Source organism: Halichoerus grypus, chromosome 11 (genome assembly GCF_964656455.1).
Source record: "Halichoerus grypus chromosome 11, mHalGry1.hap1.1, whole genome shotgun sequence".
NCBI lineage: Eukaryota > Metazoa > Chordata > Mammalia > Carnivora > Phocidae > Halichoerus > Halichoerus grypus.
The window spans coordinates 35,141,998-35,164,992 of NC_135722.1; the positions used below are offsets into that span (position 1 = coordinate 35,141,998).

Sequence of the window (22,995 nt, forward strand, 5' to 3'; positions counted from 1 at the left end):
TTTTCAAGGTCCTCCACAGTTGCCCCCAGTGTACCTTTATCACATTATTCCCTACTTAAACTCTCTACATGAGCTCCAGCTAACCTGGCCCATTCACTATTTAAATATCTTTTGAGATCTTCCTATTCTTCCACCATGCTGACCCTATTGTCCTCCAAAAATGCTCTCCGACATCCAAATCCCATTCATTTCTCAGAACACTGGTGAATTTCCACCTTCTCTTTGAAAGCTTTCCAGATATATCCAATGCACATGGATCTACCTTTCTCTAAATTCATCAGTGCCTAGAATAGTGTCCAGCTCTTTGTTGGTACTTAGCAAATTTTTGTCGAATGAACTGCTGAATCTGTAGTTGAAATCATACCCTGTCTTATGGCAATCTTTATTTTGTCTTTTTGATTTTATTTGTGTTATTAATTCTTGGATCCCTTCCCAACTGGATCTTTGAGGTCTGAGTCATAACTTCTATTCAGCTCCTTATAGCTTTTGTCTGACAGATTACTCCACATGCTTTAACTGTCAATAATCTTATTGATAAACTTGTACTCTCTGATTTCTGGTATGGCTCAGAAATTAACAATAACTGCACAGAAAACAATAAATCCTACAGACCTTATCAGAGAGACAACTGAGAGACCACAGAGAGATTCAAAATTATGTCCCTCCTTTTTCTTCAATTAATGTTTTACCATCATTGATACATTGTGAAAGTAAATTATCAAGTGGGGCCATTTCTTGTTGGAATACCTAGCTGCATTTTTTTTTTTTTTGAGATTTTATTTACTTATTTGACAGAGAGAGACACAGCAAGAGAGGGAACACAAGCAGGGGGAGTGGGAGAGGGAGAAGCAGGCTTCCCGCCGAGCGGGGAGCCCAATGCAGGGCTCAATACCAGGACCCTGGGATCATGACCTGAGCCAAAGGCAGATGCTCAATGACTGAGCCACCCAGGCGCCCCGCTGCATTCCTTTTCCAATCCTCATGATATGATAACCTAATCGTGTGCCAACAACATAAGGACACCAAACTAGGCACTTAAGATAGAAACTAGTATAAAACAGGGTTCATACACTTCAGAGCAGCAAAAAGCAACATCCACAAAAGACATACTGGCCAATGTTGTATTTTCTTAGTGTTCAGTTAGTACCATCATTTAATATATGCCATGGAAATTCAGAGGAAATTCAAATTAATGATGACTGGGACATTATGGGAAGATATCTGAAACTCTCTTCAACAAGAGTGCAACAATTATTAATTCCCTGTAAATGACAGGCTGTTCTAGACAGTTCCTACCTTCTATACCTTTGTGATCTGTAACTTCACTTTAATAGCTTTATATATATTTTAAGAGAAAGATAGATGACATCGTCAAATTCTCCTTAATCGTTTGGATCCCAATTTCATCCAATCATAAAGCATCACTGATGCCAAAACAGCCACATCCAGTCCCTCTCTTCTATATTATCTTCTTCTGTCCTTTTTCTTATTAGTACATGAGAACAGCTTACTTATTTATTGATCTATGTTGGGGTCAGCAAAATAGGGCCCATGGGACAAATCTAGCACTCATGTTACTTTTATAAATAAAGTTTTATTGGAATACAGCCATGCTCATTCATTTTGCCTTGTCTTAAACAGCTTTTGTGCTAAAACAATAGAGTTGAGTAGTTGTGACAGAAACCGTATGGCCCCCAAAGCCTAAGATATTTATATCTGGCTTTTTACTATCTGACCCATGGCCTACCTGTTTATTGTCTATCTCCCCACAACAGAATGTGAAGGGAGACAGTTTTGTTCACTGTTCTAACCATGAAACTTGTATCTGAGACTTAGTAGGCCCTTCGTATCTGTTGCTGACCACTCATAGCCTTAACCGGAGAGGATACGTTGCATTAACATGTACCTCTGGAAGCTCTGAACTTGGCCACACATCTGGAATCACTGCTTTCTGGGTATATATGTAATGAACTCATGTAAAGAAATTTGTAAATGGCCAAAGAATACTCTGGGGAGGATTCTTGGCCCAAGGAATAGTTTTCATTGAAAAGGCCTTGGTCTGACTGCTGGGCTTACTGGGGGCAGAGCACTCTATTTTTTATAGTCCTGCTATGCTAAATGAAATATGCACTAAATCACCAGGCAGACCTGGAACTGAGACACCAGGTAACATCTGGAAAATAAGAGCTTAGGGTAACAAATTTCTAAAAACTTGTTGATAGGAGAAACAACTTGTGCCTTTTTATTAATTTACTTGACTCCTGTCGATTGATAGTACCCAGAGGTTTAAAAAAAAAGAAAACACCACAGTTGTAAGATCTAAAAACACCATTTCCCATCATTCTTTTTTAGTTTCTATGACTAACTTACAATTTTATTCTATGTAAAATTCTCACCAAAGACACTCTTTATTAACAAGCGGAAATTCTGACCTGCTGAAACCCTGCCAATGCCAGGCAGATGTGTCAGAACAAGCCAAAATCAACACGCTGCTTTTTAGATATTCTGTTTAAAGGACAGTGTTTCAATTCTGAGTAACCTATATACCAAGATAGAGAGCCTCACCCAGTAGACCATAATATGCATTATATTTCAGGTTTTTATCAGATAGGTCTCCAGGCTGAGCTGCCATGGTCATGACCCGCCTACTTCCCAAGCCAACATGGTTGGATGGTATTGGTCCAGTGTTACCCCCTTTCTATTCAATCTCTGCAGTACAGCCTGAGTGATTTAAAATGTAATCTATTCATATCTCTCCCCATTGAAGCTTCACATCTCTGTACCACCTTCAGGAGAAAACCAAAGCTCCCGTAACACAGGCAGGTCTTCATGAGTTGGCTTTGTGTACCTGCCTTCCCCATCTCTCCCCTTGCCCATATGCCTCTCTTTACCCTCTCCTCCCCTTGCCTTCTGGTCTGAAGGTGGCACTTCTAGGAGTTTTGATGTCTCATTCTTTCTTTCTCCCTTTTGTCCCTTTCTCTTTCTCCTTTTCTCTTCCCTCTGGTGCTTCTGAGCCTTTGTGCATGCTCTTTCCTTTCTAATTCTGCTTGAAACACTTTTCCTTCTACTCTTGTTTGGCTACCTCAGCTTATTCCCTGAGTCTGATCTCAGATTTCTCTTTCACCTGATAGCCTTTCTGGATTCCCGAAGTCCAGATTAACAGAAAAACCCTAGGATAGGTAACACTCTATTGGGAACTCCAACTCCAGATCTAACCCCAAGAAATGTATCACATGAAAGATTAATGAAAGGTAGATCTCTGACTTATTCTGATGTCACGCCCAACACGGTCTAAATTCTTGAGTGCCTTAAGCACTCTCCCAAAGCAATTCAACTATGAGTCTCTTAGATAAATGTTCAAATGCTTTGCTATCAAACAAACAAACAAACAAACAGTCCAGGAATTGTTCTTCTAAAACATGGTGGCAGTGTTCTGTTCAAAATGGCACACTAAATATATTTTAATCCCAGACATAACTCTTGTTTTGAAATCCTTCACTTTAAAGAAGTCAGGGAGAGAACACGGATGAAGATAAGCCCCTTGCAGCAGCTCCAACACCTGGTAATATGAGAAAGCACTGGGTTATTCTGGAGAGATACTTGTTACAGAGTAAATTGGTTTGAAGATCATTGAATATGAAATTGTGCATAAAATGAAAATGGAAATTTGATGTATTTAACTGGCAATGTCCTGGGTGGAGGTCTTTTAAGTACCTCAACACCTCCTGCACAAGCCTCTGGTTATGTGGAAAGTGCTGTGATCTAAATGGTTAAAAGGATGCCTGGCATCTTTTTTATAACCTGCTGTGGCGAGTGACATTTTGGGGGTAAAAAAGAATTGATGTAACAAGTGCGAGCAACAACAGGCAGAAAAGATAATCTTGCTTCAGAGAGAACAAGAGTTCATACCAAGTAAGTTCCAAGGCAGGTGGCCAATTCTAGGCCTATATAGACCTGGCCAGATTCCAAGGTGGTCTAAATTGGAGAGACGAGGATTGAGGTGTGGCCCTGGATATGAAGAGGGAAGAGGATTAGAGCATAAGTCCCACCTGTGGAAAGGTGTCTGAAACGAGACAGGGAAAACTGGAAACTGGGTGCAGACTTGGCTAATGAGACTCAAGAAAGAGGATAGCTTGACAGCCTCCCCTGCAGGAATCAAAAAGGCTATAGCTTGAGCTCCCTCCAGGGAACAGTGTGAAAGCAAAGTGGAACCACAAGAGGCAGATTACAGATTACAACCTCCAGGAGGAGGAAGAATTAGGGGGTTGGCCTCTGCTGGCCTCCAGGGATGTCAGCCCTTGGGTCTAAGCTGTGACAAAGCTTCCTAAATCCTGTTTGCCACTGTCTAGAAAGCTCTTAGTACTTTCCAAGAACCTCCTGGGCCCAAGAGTCAAAGGAGAAATAACTCCTGAAAGGACCATACCTACCAAATGATAAAGCTTAGCTCCAAACTCTTTCTTTGGGCATTATATGATCTCTGAGAAATGCCTCCAGGAAGCAAGTCTAGATGTTGATGTTAGCTCCTTTCACTCCAATGAAGACAATGCCAGTGTTGTCATTCTATGTCTGTACTTACAGAGAAAGAAGAACAAGGAACCAGGATAGGGATGCCACCTTAAAAAACCTGGCAAATTATACTCCCTTGCTCTACGCATCTTCTCTGGGGAAAGACAAGAAGACAGAGAAAAAGGGAGAAGAGAACCCTGCACAGGTTTTAGCCGCCCCAAAGGGAGATGTGAATTTCCCCCCAAAGAACTGGCATACCAGCTTCACTACAAAACTCCCCTATAAAATCCACAGTGCCTTCTGAGATCACACTAACTTCAAAGATATTCTATAGAGACTCACCCTTAAAATAGGAAGAATCATGATGTGGGCTAGCAGGTAATCACATTCCTGACTTTTAGTGCAATCTACATGCCCCTTTAAAAATCTTTGAAGTTAGTGTGATCTCAGGAGGCACCATGGATTTTTTTAAACTTTTTAAAAAATTAATTTTCAGGGAAGCAAGGAGAGGTGTAGCGATTGAAGTAGTGAAAAGAGCAGTCACTCATATTCTTTGAATGAAGAAAACCTGTAGGACAACATCTTCTTCTTTAACTAAGTGACATCTGAACAGCGATGAGGGAAACTGCCCCCAGACAGCAAGAGTGGTTCAATCATCTTTGGTGATAGATGGGAGTCAAGGTTGTCACAGCCAGATTGGCACACCTGATTTGGATTTCACCTTCACTTAGTAGCAACTTGCGTCACAAAGTCCTTATGCAACATCTTGCAAACAGGTCCAAAAAAAGTTTACACCCGGTGTTTCTGCCCCCCAACTCGGTCCCGCACTCTGATGTTCAATAACATTCTCAGGTTAATTGAGATTTTAGAAGTGACTTTATGGGAACTCATCTCTCTCTCTTACTTGTCAATTATTAATAAGGATAACCAATTAAATTCTATTTCATCATCAAAATTATTAGCAGTATATGACCATTATTTACATTGTTAAGCACGATCCTTATAAAGAAACAGAGCTTATATATAGAGCAAGCGTATCCTCAGGATTTCTGGTAGTTCTTTGCACACAGCACACCCTCATGTGTTTGGTAAATGAATCATGGGACAAATTATGGATAAAGAAATGCATTTAACAATACTTTAGAAATCTAGACTAATTCTCATAACTAGCTTCAAGATATAGTCATCTGGTTTAAAGGAGTATTTACAAAATGGGGCTTTTCTAACAACCATTTTATGGTTTTGTGGAATAGATAAGAGTTACTTGAGTAATCTGTTTTTTCTAGATCATAATTGTTGATACTTAAAAATTAAAAATGAGCCAACATTTCTATTTACACTGGCAACCTCAAGGCATCAAACTCACGCCCTATCCCATTCCCAAATTCTTTAGCTTTTATTGTACTAACGTGGTAAATCACATGTGTTCATTAAAGAACTGCTGATACATCGGGAGGTTAGGTGTGATGTCAGAAGCAAAAATTTGGCAAGGGTCCACGAGGTTCCATGTGTTAAACCACAAAGGGCAATTTGTGCAATGGGAATAGCATGGAAATATTATGAAATGATATTGTGTTTCATTTTTATCCCACAAGTGTATTCTTTCAAATATTTTAAAGCAAAGACTAAGCTGATACAGAAGCCAAGTCCAGGTTTATATTTTCAAATAATTCTAATAATAAGCTCAGTGAAGGAACACACTGGAGCGTGAAAACTGTACTAAGAAAAGACAGAAATCACTAGGTTACTGCCTGCGACCCATGCACAATAAGCCCCATGTTGCTATTTTTACAAAGTATTATGGGAAAACCAAAGAAGAAACAGCATTTTAAGACCTTGCTGAAAATTTTCAAGCGGGTACAATATTCACACTTGGGTGCCCAACTTCCCTTCTTTGATTGGAGGCCAAGGCTCCACAGTGAAAGCAAAGTGGAGAGGTTTCCCCCTTAATTATCTAAGTAATTACCTTAAATGTCTGCTTTGCTTTGGCTGTGGAGACATAGTCACAACCATGAAGACCCTACTGAAACAAGAAGATACGAAGTTCATAAAATGCTCTTCGTCTCCATTGCAGAGAAGGACACGAACATCACCTGAAAATGCAAACTGGGATCTTTTGTGACAAGATTAGTGAAAACCCTTCTTGTCAAGTTGCAGTAAGAATGATTCTTCTATTGCCCTGTATCCTAGAGTGAAGGGACGTTTTCTTGCCTAATAATCCACGGTCAGTGATAACAGAAGCATACACGGACTGGGAATTGTAGACTGTGCTGGCCATTGACATTTTAAAACACACACGTTGGAACGATCTATTTTCTGGAGTCCTTCGGTCTTCTGCTCCTTGCTCAGAGCTCTTATTATAAACATGAGATATGTGCAAGGAAATAATTTTGCCGGGGAAAGAGACATCAAGTCTGGGTCTCGATTCCATAAGAAAAGCATACCACACTCTAGAGAAGATCTAATGAAATCCTAGAGAAAATTAAATAAGTGAAGTATGTATTTTCTGCACGAAACTTCCTATTTTAGGGGAAAATCCTGCCATCTTGTTTTGACTTCACTGGTGCCCATTCTCCTTATTCATTTGGGCCTCTTGCTTTTACTCAAGGCCCTACCATTTTGTTCACCCTCAGAAAATTGTGTGACACACAAGATACTCTACCACTTCCTTCTGTTGTAATTTTAAATGTATGTAGAATTCTAATCTCACAATTGTCACATACTCACAAGGAGACACCTAGCTTACCTGAAAAGTCATTTACTGAAAATTCTTTAATCAGAATTGAAGGACATATCCAGATTCTCTGCCTAAGCATCAGAGTTCCAAAGTAAAGTCATTCTTGGGAAATATTTGTTTCCCTTCCCATGATTGGATACTATCTTGGCTGTAATTTTTTTATTATTAAAAGAGGGAACTCTTATGTCTAGAATATTCCATCCTTACTTTTCCTCTAGTTGGTATATGCCAGTGTGTTATCCATCAGATCTAAGGATGCTATACATGAAGGAAGATCCTGTTCAATCTTTGGTGCCAAGATATCAATTAAAATTCAAGTTTCTCTGGAATTCTTTTAGTGCTCACTGGGAAATTTCTTTTTGTTTTAAGATATTGAGTAAATACAGGAGATAGATAAGATTTTCAAGGTTGATTATGAGAGACATTACTCTCTTAGCTTCCAAGTACACTTCTAATTCCTTGTCATGTTGACTGCAGATACAGAAGAGGTAGAAAGGCATTTTGTGGACATCATGATGGGAAAGGAATTTGATGACATATACTTTGGGGTCCAAAGTGCCTCTCTGTGCAAGGCTGAAGCCCACCTTAGCCTTAGTCCTATCAGGTGGGCAGGCAATGAGACATTAATAATACTCCTAAGGTTCTGTGTGCCATATAAGTTTCCATCATTTTTCTGTCATCCCAGGACTTCAAAACACCACGATTATTTAAAAACAAAATCATGGACTGAATAACATTATCATGGCTAACACACTGGTGGATGATGACAAATTAATGGGTAACTATTTGTCTGGGTGTTGCCATTTTAGACTGTGATTCTTGGAGACCTTATGCCTAATGCCAAAGTTGGAAGAGAGATTTGAAATCATCCTTGCCCTTTACCTGCCTTCAAATGAGGCTTCAGACAGACTACTTAATTATTTCTGCCTCACATATTCTCTGAGGCTGGATTTCAAAAAGAAAAAAAAAGACAAATGGCATGTTCAGAACAAAAGAGACTATTAACCAAGGGAAACAATGGATCTAACATTGGATGGGTTGGTTTAAAAAGAGGATGAAAATGCCCTTTATATGGAGATATCTTGAGTAATTATAATTTTTTTCCCACAGAGTTTATAGTCCCCTAAAATTTTTCTATAACACAAAGTAGATTATAAGAACTCTGGGGTAAAAAGAACGCATTTCTTTATAATAGCCAAGAGCATTAGAAGAACAATGTGTGAGTGTAGTGCAGGAAGATTCGAAGTTGGTAAGAGAAGCAAGTGTGTGGAAGAAATGACAATGTAAAAGAAAGCTATAACTAGAAGACTAATGTCATAATGTAATGATTTCTTGCTGGTGTTCTTTTAGGGAAACAGGGAAAATATTGCTAAGTAACTCACCAGGATTTGGATTTTTTTGGTAATATCAGGATTTTTGCTATAAAGCAAATTGAGTATATATCCTAAGGCCAATGTTAAAATCAAATTCTTATACCTTGTTCTTCCCAAAATCTATGCAAAGATTTCCTCAAGATCTTAGTCTGCTTCTAACAAGATGGCAGGAATTGGCAGAATATATTCTAAAACAACACACAACCCAGCCTCAAATGAAAATGTTAATACTAATAAAATTGGAACACACCATTCCAGTGAACTAAAATTTGATGTGAACCAGTAAGGCTCTTGCAATGAAACGCTTGGCAGTTAGGTGATGACGGCACCTTTGGGTCCAGGACTGAGAGTTCATGTTTTTAGTGAGGAACTGAAATTCAAAAGGCCAAGTTTAGAGGAGAAATGCAAGGCAGTCTAAAAGGATCGAGTCATGCATACACTTAACTAACTGATTTTATGAAAAAGGTAATACTAAATAAACGAGTCCTAATTTATTATAGTCAATGTTGTAATAAAAAACTTCCGCCATCTTGACTACATTCCATACAAACTCAGGATGGCCACATTTGCAAAGTGTCTCTTAATGAATCTTGCTACAAACTGTTTATGCAACTTGAACCCATGGAATAATTGTGTACTATTTATTTATTTATTTATTTATTTATTTATTTATTTAATTTTTAGGTAGGCTCCATGCCCAACATGGAGCTCGAACTTATGACACTGGGATTAAGAGTTCCATGCTCTACCGACTTACTGAGCCAGCCAGGCACCCCTAATTATGTACAGTTTACAATGACAGGATATTTCACTGGTTTGTTCTTCGGCTTCTAGAAGGCTCATCAATAACTCAAGAACATTACACATTGGGTATAATTGTTTCATTTCTTTCCCCTTTGCAAAAATAATTGATATTAATCACTAAAAATCACTCACATTTATATCAGCATAGAACATATAAGCCAAGAAATGTTTTTGTTGGGATGATGACAAAAGGAAGGAAGATAAAAATCTTACAAACTTTACGATCTCATTACTATGAAATGTCTACTTTGCAAGCAAGGCCAATGATCCTTAAATTAAAAAAACAGTGAACAACTAAGCGTTTTAACTGATGTTAAAATAAAAAAAAACTCAAAGGGAAATTTTATTGTGTGAAACTTAAAATATATGGAATTTAATATATAAAAATATATTATTTAACCCTGGATCAATCACTTGCTAGCTAGATTACCTTGGGAAAGTTATTAAATCTCTATTACTTATAGTTTCCTCATCAGTAGGATGTATAAATTAACAATCACACTGATTTTTCTCACAGAGTAGTAATGAAAATAAAATGAGATGACGTATAGGTGAATGTACTTTACAAATCATACAGAAGTAAGATATACTCAACCACCATGAAGTACCAGGATAAAAAGTTAGGAACAAATGTTATTTTAAAATGGTATCCATTTCTAGGGAACTTGCTTTCAAAAGCATCAATCTCTATACCAAAAATGTTCAGGTTGCACTTCATCATAAGTCTAATTTAGACCCTTTAATAAGAATATAAAAAGATACAAAAGACAATTTCACCTCCCTACTCCACCATAGCATGTGTAGGAAATCCTTTCATACATAATCAGATTAAGGGCCTTAATCTTAACTGCATAAAAGCAAATTGGAATTGGAAATATGGAAATATACAATTACGGTAACTTGAAAATGTTCCTTAGTATCTTCATTTCCAGAATAAACTTTGGCTTCTGGAAGACTTTACAAATCTGGTCAATATATTGAAAAGAAAATCAATGAATATGTTGAACAATGTGAAAACCATTCTGGCTGGTTTTTCTGATTTTTTTTATAAGACTCTTTGTTTCCTGGGTACTCTTCTGACACTCCAACAGGGGTTAACTATTCAATTCCATTTGTCAGAGCACACCCACAAAGGCCTAAGCAAATTAGGAGCCGCACATGAAGTGTGGGTCACTTTAGCAGTGGATGCTGAAAAGTTGAGCAGCAATACTCACAACATCACTTGCCTAAAGACTAGATGATCTGAAGGAGAATGAGTAATGTACAGTTAAAACCATGGGCCCTGAAATCAGATATGTTGAATTCAAACAAAGTTTGACTGTTAGAGCTTTGTGATGTTTGGCAAGTAATTAACTCACTAATGCTTGGTTTCCTTACTGTTCAAGCAGAGATAACAGTAGTGCCTATCTCAAACAGTTATGAGGGCTAAATAAAAGAATCCAAGGAAAGTACTTAGAAAACCAACTGACACACAGAAAACATTCAGTGAGTGGTAAATAGTATATGTAAGGAAATATAGACCCAAAAAAAGGTGTTTTTTTTTTTTTTTCACAAAATCCTTGACTTGAAAAATCAGCTTGAGAACTTTTTAACAATCAAAATGCCAAGTCACTGAACAAATTCAACTCAATAGTGCGCCTTTTCATTACATATACATACATGTATGTGTATATACACATATACACACACATATTACTATATAAGACATACACACATGCAAATTTATCTTAATGGCAGGAAGGCTATAGTGATACAGAAATTGGAAATGTAGATCATAGGATCTGAGCTTTTCTTCAATGAAACCATTTAATTTTCCAATCCTTCTGTAAGTTTAAATAATTTTGATTTGTGGCCAGTGGAAAAAAATTGTCCATTTGTTTAGATGCAGTACGATGGCAAAAGAAAGTCATTCAAGGTGAAAGAGAGTAACACATGTATTGTACAACTTAAAGGCATGGTAAATCTATGGTAAATCTCATTGGAGATGAATAAAAATGCTTATCATGTTGGGGCACCTGGGTGGCTCAGTCGTTAAGCGTCTGCCTTCAGCTCAGGTCACGATCCCAGGGTCCTGGGATCGAGTCCCGCATTGGGCTAACTGCTCGGCGGGGAGCCTGCTTCTCCCTCTCCCACTCCCCCTGCTTCTGTTCCCACTCTCGCTGTCTCTCTCTCTGTCAAATAAATAAATAAAGTCTTTAAAAAAAATGCTTATCATGTCAGCTGAAAAGTACACACAATTTTTAAAAACCTTCTCAATGCTAAGTGGCCAATAGTGACAAATTCTCAGGGGAAAGGGGACTTTGGTTTTGAGTTCTCATTTATTTATTGTTCTTCACACTTGATATACCTTTCAACATTTCATTGAAAGGAGCAGTGAATTCTCCAATAAGAATATAGAGAACTGTCCCAATATATTAGCTAATCTTTCCATTCTTGTAAGAGATATCAAATTGCATTTTTTTTTCTTGCTTTCAAAGTGGTGTCATCTTGAACAAAGTCAAGTTTGAATTTCTCCATGCTTAAAGGTTTTCAAACTCAAGTGATAAATCTCAGAAAGACAGTACTCTATCAGCTAATTTTTTTACAGCAAAGGTTAATCACTATTTATTTTGCATTCATCCAAGATCTATGCTTTTCTCAGGAAAAAGAGGTGAAGAGGACTTATTAACATTTGCAAAGTCCTTTGAGAGATGTGTTACCAAAGTGTATCCAAATTATGAAGTGTATACCAAATTATATCCATGTTATTAGCCCAGCCTCATTGAACATGAATAAATTACAGACAAATGGAAGTGTCTTTAATGGAGCAAAATACTACAAAAAAAAGAATTTAAAATCTGAAATTAAAGTGTTTGACTACATTTTAAATACCGTTGCTTGCTTTCCTGAATTAGTGTTCAGTTTTGAGGCAGTTGGGCAAAGAAAGGGACTCAATTTGGAAATATTCATGTTCTAATAACAGCCAGGCTTCTCTCACCATAGATTAGAGCACTATAAATGCTGCCTAACATTTTACATATATAAGAGGCAAACGCAGCCAGATTTTTTTCATTGAAAAGAATATAAGCCATGAGATAGTTTTGAAATCATAATCACTGCTTGCATAAATTACTAAATTAGATAAAAGGTTTATATTCATGTTACTCAAAAAAATGAATTTTCAACATCCAGCTGCTGAGTAATGGCTGTTTGTGCAATGTTTCCACTAAGATAAATGAAAGTTTTATTTTCCCTGCTACTTGTTTAAAACTCCTTTGCATTTTTACCCAACAGGCCATTTTTCATTACCGGGAAAGGTATGCAATTTAAACCCAGCTACGTTTTACTCACAGTAAATCAATATGTGTCATAAGAACACTAAAGAAAGTAATATCACTCGCTATCATTGGACCTTCCCTTAGAGCCAGTCCCAGAAGACACCGCCAGGTTGGGTTGCTATGGCAACCGAGCTTGTGTGCCTCTCTTGCCTGGTTTGTTACAGTGAATTGATCTTTACCACACAGGTATAAACCTGAAGAATTTATATGGTAAATAAGAAATTACAAAGAATCAATAACAAGGTGTTTGACATTTCCATTGATAGGAGATGGTGTAATTCAAAAGTAGTATTAAGAAGGTGACTCCATAAGATTTCAAATTCCTTTGCTGACTTCCAACTAAATTATTCATTGTCTTTTCTTTAGGCTCCTCAAGTAGTCACATTTCTCAAAATGTGGGGGGAAAATACCTTGAACCATTAGAGTGTTAGCATGGAATCTCATATGAAGGTTTTACCCAACTGTGAAGGTCTGCTATAAAAATGTCTTGAAATAATATTAATCCACTTTAAAAATAATCTACAATTAGCAAGAAGATTCCACAAGACTCTACTGGTAACCTAGAAGAATTAAATTCTGACTTCTATGAAAAAGATATCAGGACAGATAATATATTTTATAGAGAATTCTGCTTAGTTTCACCTATTAAACAACATAGGCCATATAAAGTATTTTGAACAGCATCTGGCATACAAGTAAACACCTAATCCTAATAAATATTGTTATAATTTTTATCACTATCATAATACAGTCAGACAAACACATTATATGCCTTTCTTTATAGCAGGCACTATTGATTATGCAATTGTAATGACCTCTGAATTTGGAGCATTTTTAAAGTAAAAATGATATAAGGAATACACTACTATGTAGCTGAGCCTTAAATATATTGTAAAAGGTGCAGGTCCTTTTTAGAGGACTAGCTTTGTGAATAAAATATTTGCATTTAATGGACATGCCCCAGGGAGGCAGCTTGGAGTGGAGTGTGTTATGTGTTTGGCAGTTGGGACTTCAATTTGTTCATCATACTACTTACTTGAGACCTTAAGCCCTCTAAGACTTTGTATTTCATCTGTAACAAAAAGATAAAAGCAATTTCAGAACCAGCTGTGGGGTGGAGAGAATCCGGTGAGACTGCATAGAAAGCCCCTGCTGAAATGCCTAGTACAAATGATACTTCTTACATTTTAGCTGTTTTTCCTTTAAGGATCTTCCAGTCATTTCCTTGAATCATAGTTTCCAAATGGAACTTGAAGGTAAAAATGACTATAAATTCAATAATTCTTAGCAGTACTTTAAGATAGACAGATTTTAACTCTGGCAAAAGGTAGAAAACTTTCAATATAATTCTATGTTACAAATTCTTTTTTTTTCACTTGCTTCAATTGATAATAGTTTTCCCAAAGTATGTTTTCATGGCCTCCTAGCCCAGGATGATGCTCTGGGGGGAAAAAAAAGCCAGGAGAGGGAACATTTCTATGGCCAGATACATTTAGAAAATGCTACATAGTACATCTCACTCTAGGACTTAGTAGGTCCCATGAGCAATTCAACCCTCCAAGAAATCCCAGATAATCCCAGATACATAAATCAATATTGCTTTGTGGTCAAGAGCACTGACCGGGAGTTAGGCCTGTGAATGCCACTTTTGCCACTCATTAGCTTATCACTTTGGGAAGTTATTCAACCTCCGTGTTTCAGCTTCGTCATCTGTCAAATGGGAACAGCAAGAGTCTCTACCACCCCAGGATGAGAGGTTAAAATGAGATCCATCAGGTGCTCAGAGGCTAATAGAGTCAGTTCAATAATAAGAGTGCTTAAAGACGCCTGTTTAAACTCTTTAGCATGATAACTGTTATTTACAAATAATTTCTCTGAACACCTTTCCTTGGAACACACTTCGAACCATGCTAAAGTACAACGTTAGGGTAGTGACAAATTGTAATTAAGTAAAAGACTATTCAGCATATTAGTGCCCAAATCAAGTAGCACAGAAAGTCAGCTACCTCACAATGGATCCCACTGGCTTGCTATTTCTTGCCAGAATGTCCTACTACCAGGATATTAGAGCAACTATGTTAAGTGTAAAGATCCTGCCCCATGGATGTTCTACTCATTAGAACCATTTACATCTATTTCATGCATTAACAGAGTTCAGTTTGTTGCATTAGGCCATTTGCATGTCACTGAAAATTGAGTCAGAAAGGAAAGGGATATCAAAGGATTAAAGCTTTAATGAGTAGGAGAGAGAAAACTGAGTATATGGCTCACAGATGGGGTCTGCAAGAAGGAACATTATCCAGATGTTTGCATGTTTCCTTGTGCTAACCCAAAATAATTTGAGTCAGTTTTCAAAATGGAGAGATAAAATAGTAAAGAGAGATAAGAAAAGGTGAGGGCTTCATCCAAGGAAACACTATGCTGCAAGTTCGCCACAAAATGCAAAGTCCTCCCTCATCTAAATAACACCACGATTCCAATAAACCTCCTTACCCTTTTCCAGAACATGGGAAGCTTAGCCAATGACCAGAAAAAGGAACAATCAGCTAATTAATCTGACACCCTTTAGAAGTCTCTTTATTGCTTTTCAAATTTGCAATTGTATCAGGTTGCTGACTTTTCTTCTTTTAAAGAGTTCATATTTTTAATGTCATCATCAGGAATAAATGCAGAACAAAAAATTAGTTCATTCATAATTCTATGCCCTCAAAAATTAAAAAATGTTTAATAATTATTTTTGTTCCCTTTAAGCCTTAATCATAATTATATATAATGTTTACAGAGATATTTTATATGTAAATACAATTTAAAAGTCTAGTTTTTTCTTTTTTCTTTCTTTTTTTTTTTAAGATTTTATTTATTTTTCAACAGAGAGAGAGAGACAGCGAGAGAGGGAATACAAGCAGGGGGAGTGGGAGAGGGAGAAGCAGGCTTCCCGCGGAGCAGGGAGCCCAATGCAGGGCTCTATCCCAGGACCCTGAGATCATGACCTGAGCTGAAGGCAGACGCTTAACGACTGAGCCACCCAGGCGCCCAAAGTCTAGTTTTTTTCTAGTTAACATCATATCTTCAGTATTTCCTCACAATGATACATAGAAGTCTTCAAAATGATCCTTTCTGGTATCTGAACAACCAGTATTTTGGCATGATCAGACATGCAAAGTACTTCTAATTGTGCTGTGGTACAACAAATCTCCTTCATATAGTTCTTCCCATCTTTTGGATTAGTGGTTTCAAATTTCAGCACGCAGCAGAATTACCCGGACACCTTGTTAAAGTACAGGTGGCTGGGCCCCAACTCAGGTGAGGCCCAGGAATTTGCAATTCCACCAAGTTCCCAGATGATGCGAATGCTGCTTATCTGGGAGATTTTTTTTTTTTTTTAGTGTATTTTTTCTTTTGTTAAGTAAGCTCTACGCCCAATGTGGGGCTTGAACTCATGACCCCAAGATTAAGAGTCGCATGCTCTACCAACTGAGCCAGCCAGGTGCCCCTCAGGGAGATCACTTTAAATAATTATTTTTATTTAAATAGAATATTATCATCGAGTTGGGATTGACAAATCAAATAGTACCTTTTTACGGCATCTAAGACATATTTCTGAAAATCTTTCCTACAAGCTTATACAAATTTATATTGCCACCTGACTTCTTGATACTTGAAGCCTGGATAGAAACCAGCTAACTGAAAAATATGACAATGGAAAATTCATACTTTTCTCCTCAAAATCACAACTCGAGGCCTCAGATCCATCTATTTATATTTCAAGGATACAGACACCATGGCTAAAGGGTAAGATCCAAACATCTGTTACCACAGAAATCAACAAGAAGCTTTTATCATCATTGTCCAATTTCAAAAGTCACTGAAAACTAACTGAAATATTTATACCTTGGAGCAGGGTAAATGTGTATCTGCACTATGCAGATACAAATTAGCTGCACGTAGCTTGCTTGTCCAACAGACAGTTCAAAAACAATGTCAGTCATTGGAAGATGTAGGGCAAAAATCTGGCTTCAAAAAATTGTTTTTGATAAGTTAGAAACAAGAGCATTCTGACTTTGGCAGGGGATTATTAGCTGTTTGCCTAAAAGCCACAGTCAAAAATCTCAGAGGTTCTCCCTTGAATTAAAGGATTCTTCATATTTGGGTAGAGATTAATCCCTCACCCTTAAATGGAGACATATACGTATAAATAAACATGCTCACATAAGCATATAGATGCATGTATATAAGTAAGCATTAGATAGCCAGATATGCAAAGTAGCTATTCATACACTGGGTTCTAGAAACCCACAAATAAGACATATGCTTAGCAAAGATATCTTCTGCAGAAGATGTCTTCCCGGCTCTTTCTCTGTCATCTGCAAACATTCTTGTATTTTTCATTCTTATTTGTTGTCATTGTATCTCTTTGAGTGTAGAAAGAGACGTTGTGTTCAGATACATAATAATAATAAAACCATACATAAGTGATTGGGTGTTGTCAACAAACCTTGAAATCTAGTTGGCAATGAACTTATTAACTCTGGTTTATATTGAGAAGAGTAGATCAAGAGTAAAAATATGAGAATCTTTTAAGATTAAGATAATCTTGTATTTATGACTTTCTAAGGGATGGTTTTTTCTCAGTTAGTGTTTTAGTAATTGTGTTATCTTTAAGTAAGAGCTAAGTCAACAGTCCTAACAAGCCTCAAGTGACTCAAAATTGTTCTTTGCATGGACAGGTTCATTATGGCCATATGAAAACACTACTGCCCTCAGAATGAACAGAAAACTAAGGGATAAACACTAATATAATTAATATACCATGTATATTTCACTGTATGTATGTTTTATAGAATCATATGCATAAATGCATCTACTTATGTAGTAAATATGACCCCACCTTGCAGCCTCAAAAGAGATATGGCAAATTTTAAAATATGCCAATGTTAAAAATACAAACATAAGAAACACAAGACGGCAATGCAGAGACAGTCAGGCAATCACTCCCCTAGTGTGTTTGAGATTCTGACTATAAGCACTTAGTACTTAATCCAGGTGTTCAGAGCAAACTAAAGTTAAAATATTAGCAGCAACAACCATATGATCACTTGAAAACCAATACCTCTAAGCATTTTTGAGTCATAACTCTCAGCTCCTTATAGTGAGTGAGTGCGGAATGACAATTAATTATAGTCCAAGCCACAAATCAAAAAGTACTAGCCAAAGTGTATACATATCAATAAGACTTTTTTTTTAGCTTGTCCATTCAGTTTAGAAGAATAAATAGGGAGATAACATGTAACGAAAGGTGCATATGGTCTTCATGTGAAATTTCAGTTCCTAAACTCAGTAGAATGGGAGGTGAAGGCCTCTAGGGAAAACAGAGACAAGGAGAGCGGCCTTTTTAAAATCAGTTTACTCCATCAGGGTGGAAATGGACCCCTAGCAAGCTGAAGGATAAGAATTTCAATGAATACATATTAATGGATATTTTCCTTTTCTGACAAATAGTTTTAGTTTCCAATTTATGCAGTGATAGTAAGTTTGTTTTCAAAAGGATTTGAAAAAAATGGGCCACTTTTAAAGTAAAACCTGTTATATGCACCTAATGAACCGTTGAACACTACGTCAAAAACTAATTATGTACTATATGCTGGCTAATTGAACATAATAATAAAAATAAATAAAAATAAAAAATAAAGTAAAACCTGTTGTAAAAAAAAAAAAACAGTGTAAATTACCTGTGGACAGTGTAAAAAGAGAAGATTAGTGTAGTTAATTACAACACTGCTCTACAGCACGTGTTATAGCTGAGTGATTCCATAACTTGCTGGGCCAATCAGGAATGACCATATTCTCTTATTGCAGCCTCACTCAGAACATCAGAAGCATGAAACTGAATGTGTCCAATATGTGTATGCTGTGTTAACTGGTATTAAATTCAAATGCTATCACTCAGGACTTCGATGTAATTCTTTTCAGTAAAGCAAATCTCATTTCCTCCATAAACAATACAGGAAAAGGCTTTCACCAAAAGGAAACTATTTTCTGAATAGAAAAACAGAACATCAAAAAATACCTTAAATGTCCAATGTGATATAAATTTATCTTATTCATAAATATGGATATCAAATTCTCCAACCATTGACTAAATATGGAAGACCTGACACAAATAGACATATGTGATACATATTTTTGCTTAAAGATTTTACGCTACATTATAGGGAAAAGTATCTAATTTATTAATCATGTGTTTGCCAACACTTCTAAAATAAAAAGCAATAATTATGTAAATAAATGAAGCCCTAGGTTTTGATTCTAGGCTCTAGGGACTAACATTCTCAAGAAGTCTGAGTCTCAAGAAAGGCTATCCCGAGAAAGGTCAACCTAGTAAAATTTAAACACATCTGTAGAGATGCCAAATTATTATTTTTTAATGTACTAAAGCGAAAGAAGGCAGCATATGTTATTCTTGTAATAAAACCAAGAGAACAATAAGCAAATACTAGGGCAACTCTCTTAGTGAGGCCATTCTTCCAGATTTGTTCTCAAAACCCTAATCGTCATATATCATTATATTTTTCTCATTTTCATTACAAAGCAAAATAGCAATTACTACCTGGAAATTTTTAAAAAATCAATAAACATGGCCCTAAAGTTAGATTAAAAAACAAAACGATCAACATTATTTTTGAAGGCTAATTATGATCAAACTTTTCTTCAAATAACATGTTGTAGAGCCTCAAAAAAATTTGTCATATGAATAACTTTCAGTCAAAAGTTGACATTAAGAAAACTTTACACTGACAAAATTTATACTGGGTTATCACTGATTTTGAGTATTGTTACGAATTTTCATTGATGGTACTTGCTGTACACATTCCTTCTGCTCCACAAAACAAATAACAAGCAAGATATTTTAACTTATTCAAATGAGAGAATATAGTTCCTTTGAATCATAACCTCTGTTCTTTAAAAAATGACTAAAAAATATGGAAGAAAAATACTATTAATTTCTAGGAATATATGAGTGCTATATTTTCATTTTTCTTAATTTTGAAAAGAAGAATCTTGGTCTTAGGAAATGTCACAAACTTATTTTGAGATGAAATTATCTTGATTATTCACAAAAAAAGATCACAAGTGAAAAGCATGAAATGTTACTTTGAGCCGCTAATAACAACCTAAAACTGCTCATGGTATCTTGTCCAATTTTTCATTAGTAAAGTGGATATTACTGATCATAAATGATTGTAAAATGGACACAGACTACCAGAACATTCATTGGCACACATTCATGCTTCCTTATTCTAACCCAGAGAACGAAATAAGAAATGGCAGTCACTAGTTAACCATGCCATTGTAATGAGTTTGCATTCTCACTCTGGTTCATGACCAAAACTTCTTGAAAAAATCAGATTCAAGGCATTTGAAAAGTTACCAGGACCAATAGGACGATCATTTCCCAAACTTGGGATATGGAAGACCAGGGCAGAATACTCTTTCTTTTTCCCATGGGGTTTGGAGCCTGGGGGCAGGGGGCGTGGTGTTTAGTTCCTTTGAAACTAAATGTATAAACAAAAAAAGGAATTTGACTTTTCTTTTTCTAATTGTATTCGATCTCTATGATCTGTTTGGTGTGTGTGTTTGTATATATGTAAAAAGAGAAAGATAGTTCTATTTATTTAGCCCTCAGTAGTAATTATGTATAATATATTAACAATGTTCATACCTCCTATCTTCAAATCCAACTGTATGCAGCATAAGGAAAGTTCCTGCTTAGTTACAGGTCATATTTCCCCTGTAATTCCCAACTCAAGTCCTGAATAGTCTCAGAAAGGACAAGATATCAAGTGAAAAGTAAAACTTTACCCTAATGAAGAGGATCTTTTCTCCCACTCGGTATCTTCCTTGAGAGAGCCTCTCCACACAGAATTTGTTTGGGCATTTGCAAGGAGGATCTTCAGAAATTCGCTTCACCTAAAAAAGAAGAGCAGGCAAGTTCAATTTTCCTTAATCAGGTTCCATTTAGATTAATTTGTTCCATGAGTTCAAAGGCCCCTGGACCATTAATGCTTTTAAATTTGTTCTATATCAAACTATGGACATGAGGATAATGATGAGCAAATCAATTGGCAGTGTAGGAATAATGAGCTAGGTTCTCATTTGGGGAGAATTAAAAAGATTGTGTACATTGTGTTGCCAAGATAAACATATTGAAAGCTAGAATAGAATGTATGTTAACAGGGCAAAATTTCCTCATTATAATTTTAATGATATTAATTTTACCATTTTCAAAATAAGTGAGAATTAAATTGTTATTTTTTAAAAAAACAAGCCTACTGTTTCATATTATTTTGAATTCTAAGATTTCCTTTAGGAAATCATCCCTACTTCACCCAGAGCCACCCAGCAATTCACTCCATGTCAATAATTCTCACCTACCAAAACCTACTTTTGTGGCAGTATCTTAAAATTTACATGTCATTTGGAATCCATGTCTGAATATCAGATTTCATCTCTATTTTATCTATCTCTGTACTCCTTAAAAAATACATAGTCTAAGTGATATGAACCACATTCTGGGGTAGGGTGGGGTCAGTGAATGTGGGCGGTTCTCAGAGTTCCTCTATGTGTATTTCTTTCTAAATGTATTTGTAAAAATGTTTTTAAAGTAAAAGTGTATGTACATATAAATATATATATATATAAATTATATTCAGTTTATACCATTGCTAATTTATACCATATCTTTTCACCACAATAAGGGCTTCCATGAAAAAGGAAGGACGGAAAGAAGGGAGAGAGGAAAGGAAGGGAGGGATGGAGAAAGGACTTTGGCCATCCAGCAGAAAATCAGACAGTCAGCATCATAAAAACACATTTTAAGAGACCCAGACTTGGCACATTTTAAGAGACCCATGCTTGGCACACCTTCACTGCCACATAGGAACTGGGCAAGGCAGTAAATTGGTGTTCAAGTAGTTCCTCTGCTAAGACAAGACAATCATGATTATGTATGGTAAGTGTTTCCATCTTGAAGTGTTCTTAGATGAAACACAGAAACTATTGGTATTAAATGAAAGAAAATACAAGAAACCTATTCTCAAGTGACCTGCCCTTCTCCATTGCCTTCCTAGCTTTGAAAATGGACTGGCTTTTTAAAATCAAGGGCTTTTTTGTAGTTGTGTGAGAGGTGGAGGCAGAAATGGAAGAGACAAGGCCAGACTGTGGGTAGTGGAAATATATTGTTAAGTCAACAGTGACAGATGACATCTGTGCTTCTTATATTACCTTGGGATAAGTCAGTCTGGCAGGTGTTCTGTTTTTGGCCAGGAACTCAGCCAATTTTCTGCTGAAATAGGATTTCAAGAGGAGCCTGATTACTCAGAATTATACTATCTCTCATCCCCAGACTGAGGAAGTTAATGGAGAAGAGGAAGAAAGTAAGAATGGTTTCTTAGAACTGTATTCAATTCATTGTGTGGGACTGCGCTTACCGTGAGTGAAGGCAAACAGAGAACTCAACACAACCCTGTTTTTTTAAATCACAGCTGATTCCCTCTATCAGGACATCTGGAGAATATATTAATCTGAATGGACTCCACATTCAGTGTGTGTCTCTGATGATATCTTGATTTAAAAAGGTGGCATGGATTATCCGCATAAAGGGTCACCTTTTTTTTTTCAATTTTCCACAATTTCCCTAAGGAAATTTGAGGATACACCAAAAGTTTCAGACTGGTAGTTATTGTTGAAACAGTTCATGGAATATGATATCTTAGGTCAGCTTTTCTTTCTCTTTATTCTTTTCTCTTCTTTTCCCCTTCTTCTTTTGCTCTCCCTCTTTATTCTCCTTCTTTTCCTTTCTTTTTTTTTTGATGAAATAAAAGAGTAAAAATAGCTAATATTATTAACAAAACACAGGGACTTTGCAAGCAATCTCTATCTTATACCCCTATTCTATAGCACACACTGCCGCTCAAGAATTTCAACTCCCCAATGGCTGTTTATGCCTCACACACAGCGAAGCAGTTGCCATAGGAACTCTTTCCTTTTTATATTTGACATGTGAAGCTCTGATTTAAACCATGGGTGAGGCCCAAGTTATTTTTCTCTTTGTTCCACTGTCCCTGAAACAAAACACACCAATGAAAAACTATCACTTAACCAGAATGTGAATATTTCAATGCAATTTCCCCAAACGTAGAGTGAAGGAGCCTGCAAGAGACTGCTGTGGCCAGATAAATCTGGAAAACTCCAGATTAAA

At 36.6% G+C, this 22,995-nt stretch overlaps 1 protein-coding gene across 1 annotated transcript in view; it reads right to left on the reverse strand.

Annotated features, from left to right (window-relative positions):
- GAS2 (growth arrest specific 2) overlaps window positions 1-22,995 on the reverse strand; it is a 118,348-nt gene that overhangs the window by 30,066 nt on the left and 65,287 nt on the right. Inside the window, exon 6 of the mRNA XM_036117196.2 lies at window positions 20,598-20,705. Coding sequence (XP_035973089.1) covers window positions 20,598-20,705 — 108 coding nt within the window. The remainder of the gene's footprint in view (window positions 1-20,597; window positions 20,706-22,995) is intronic.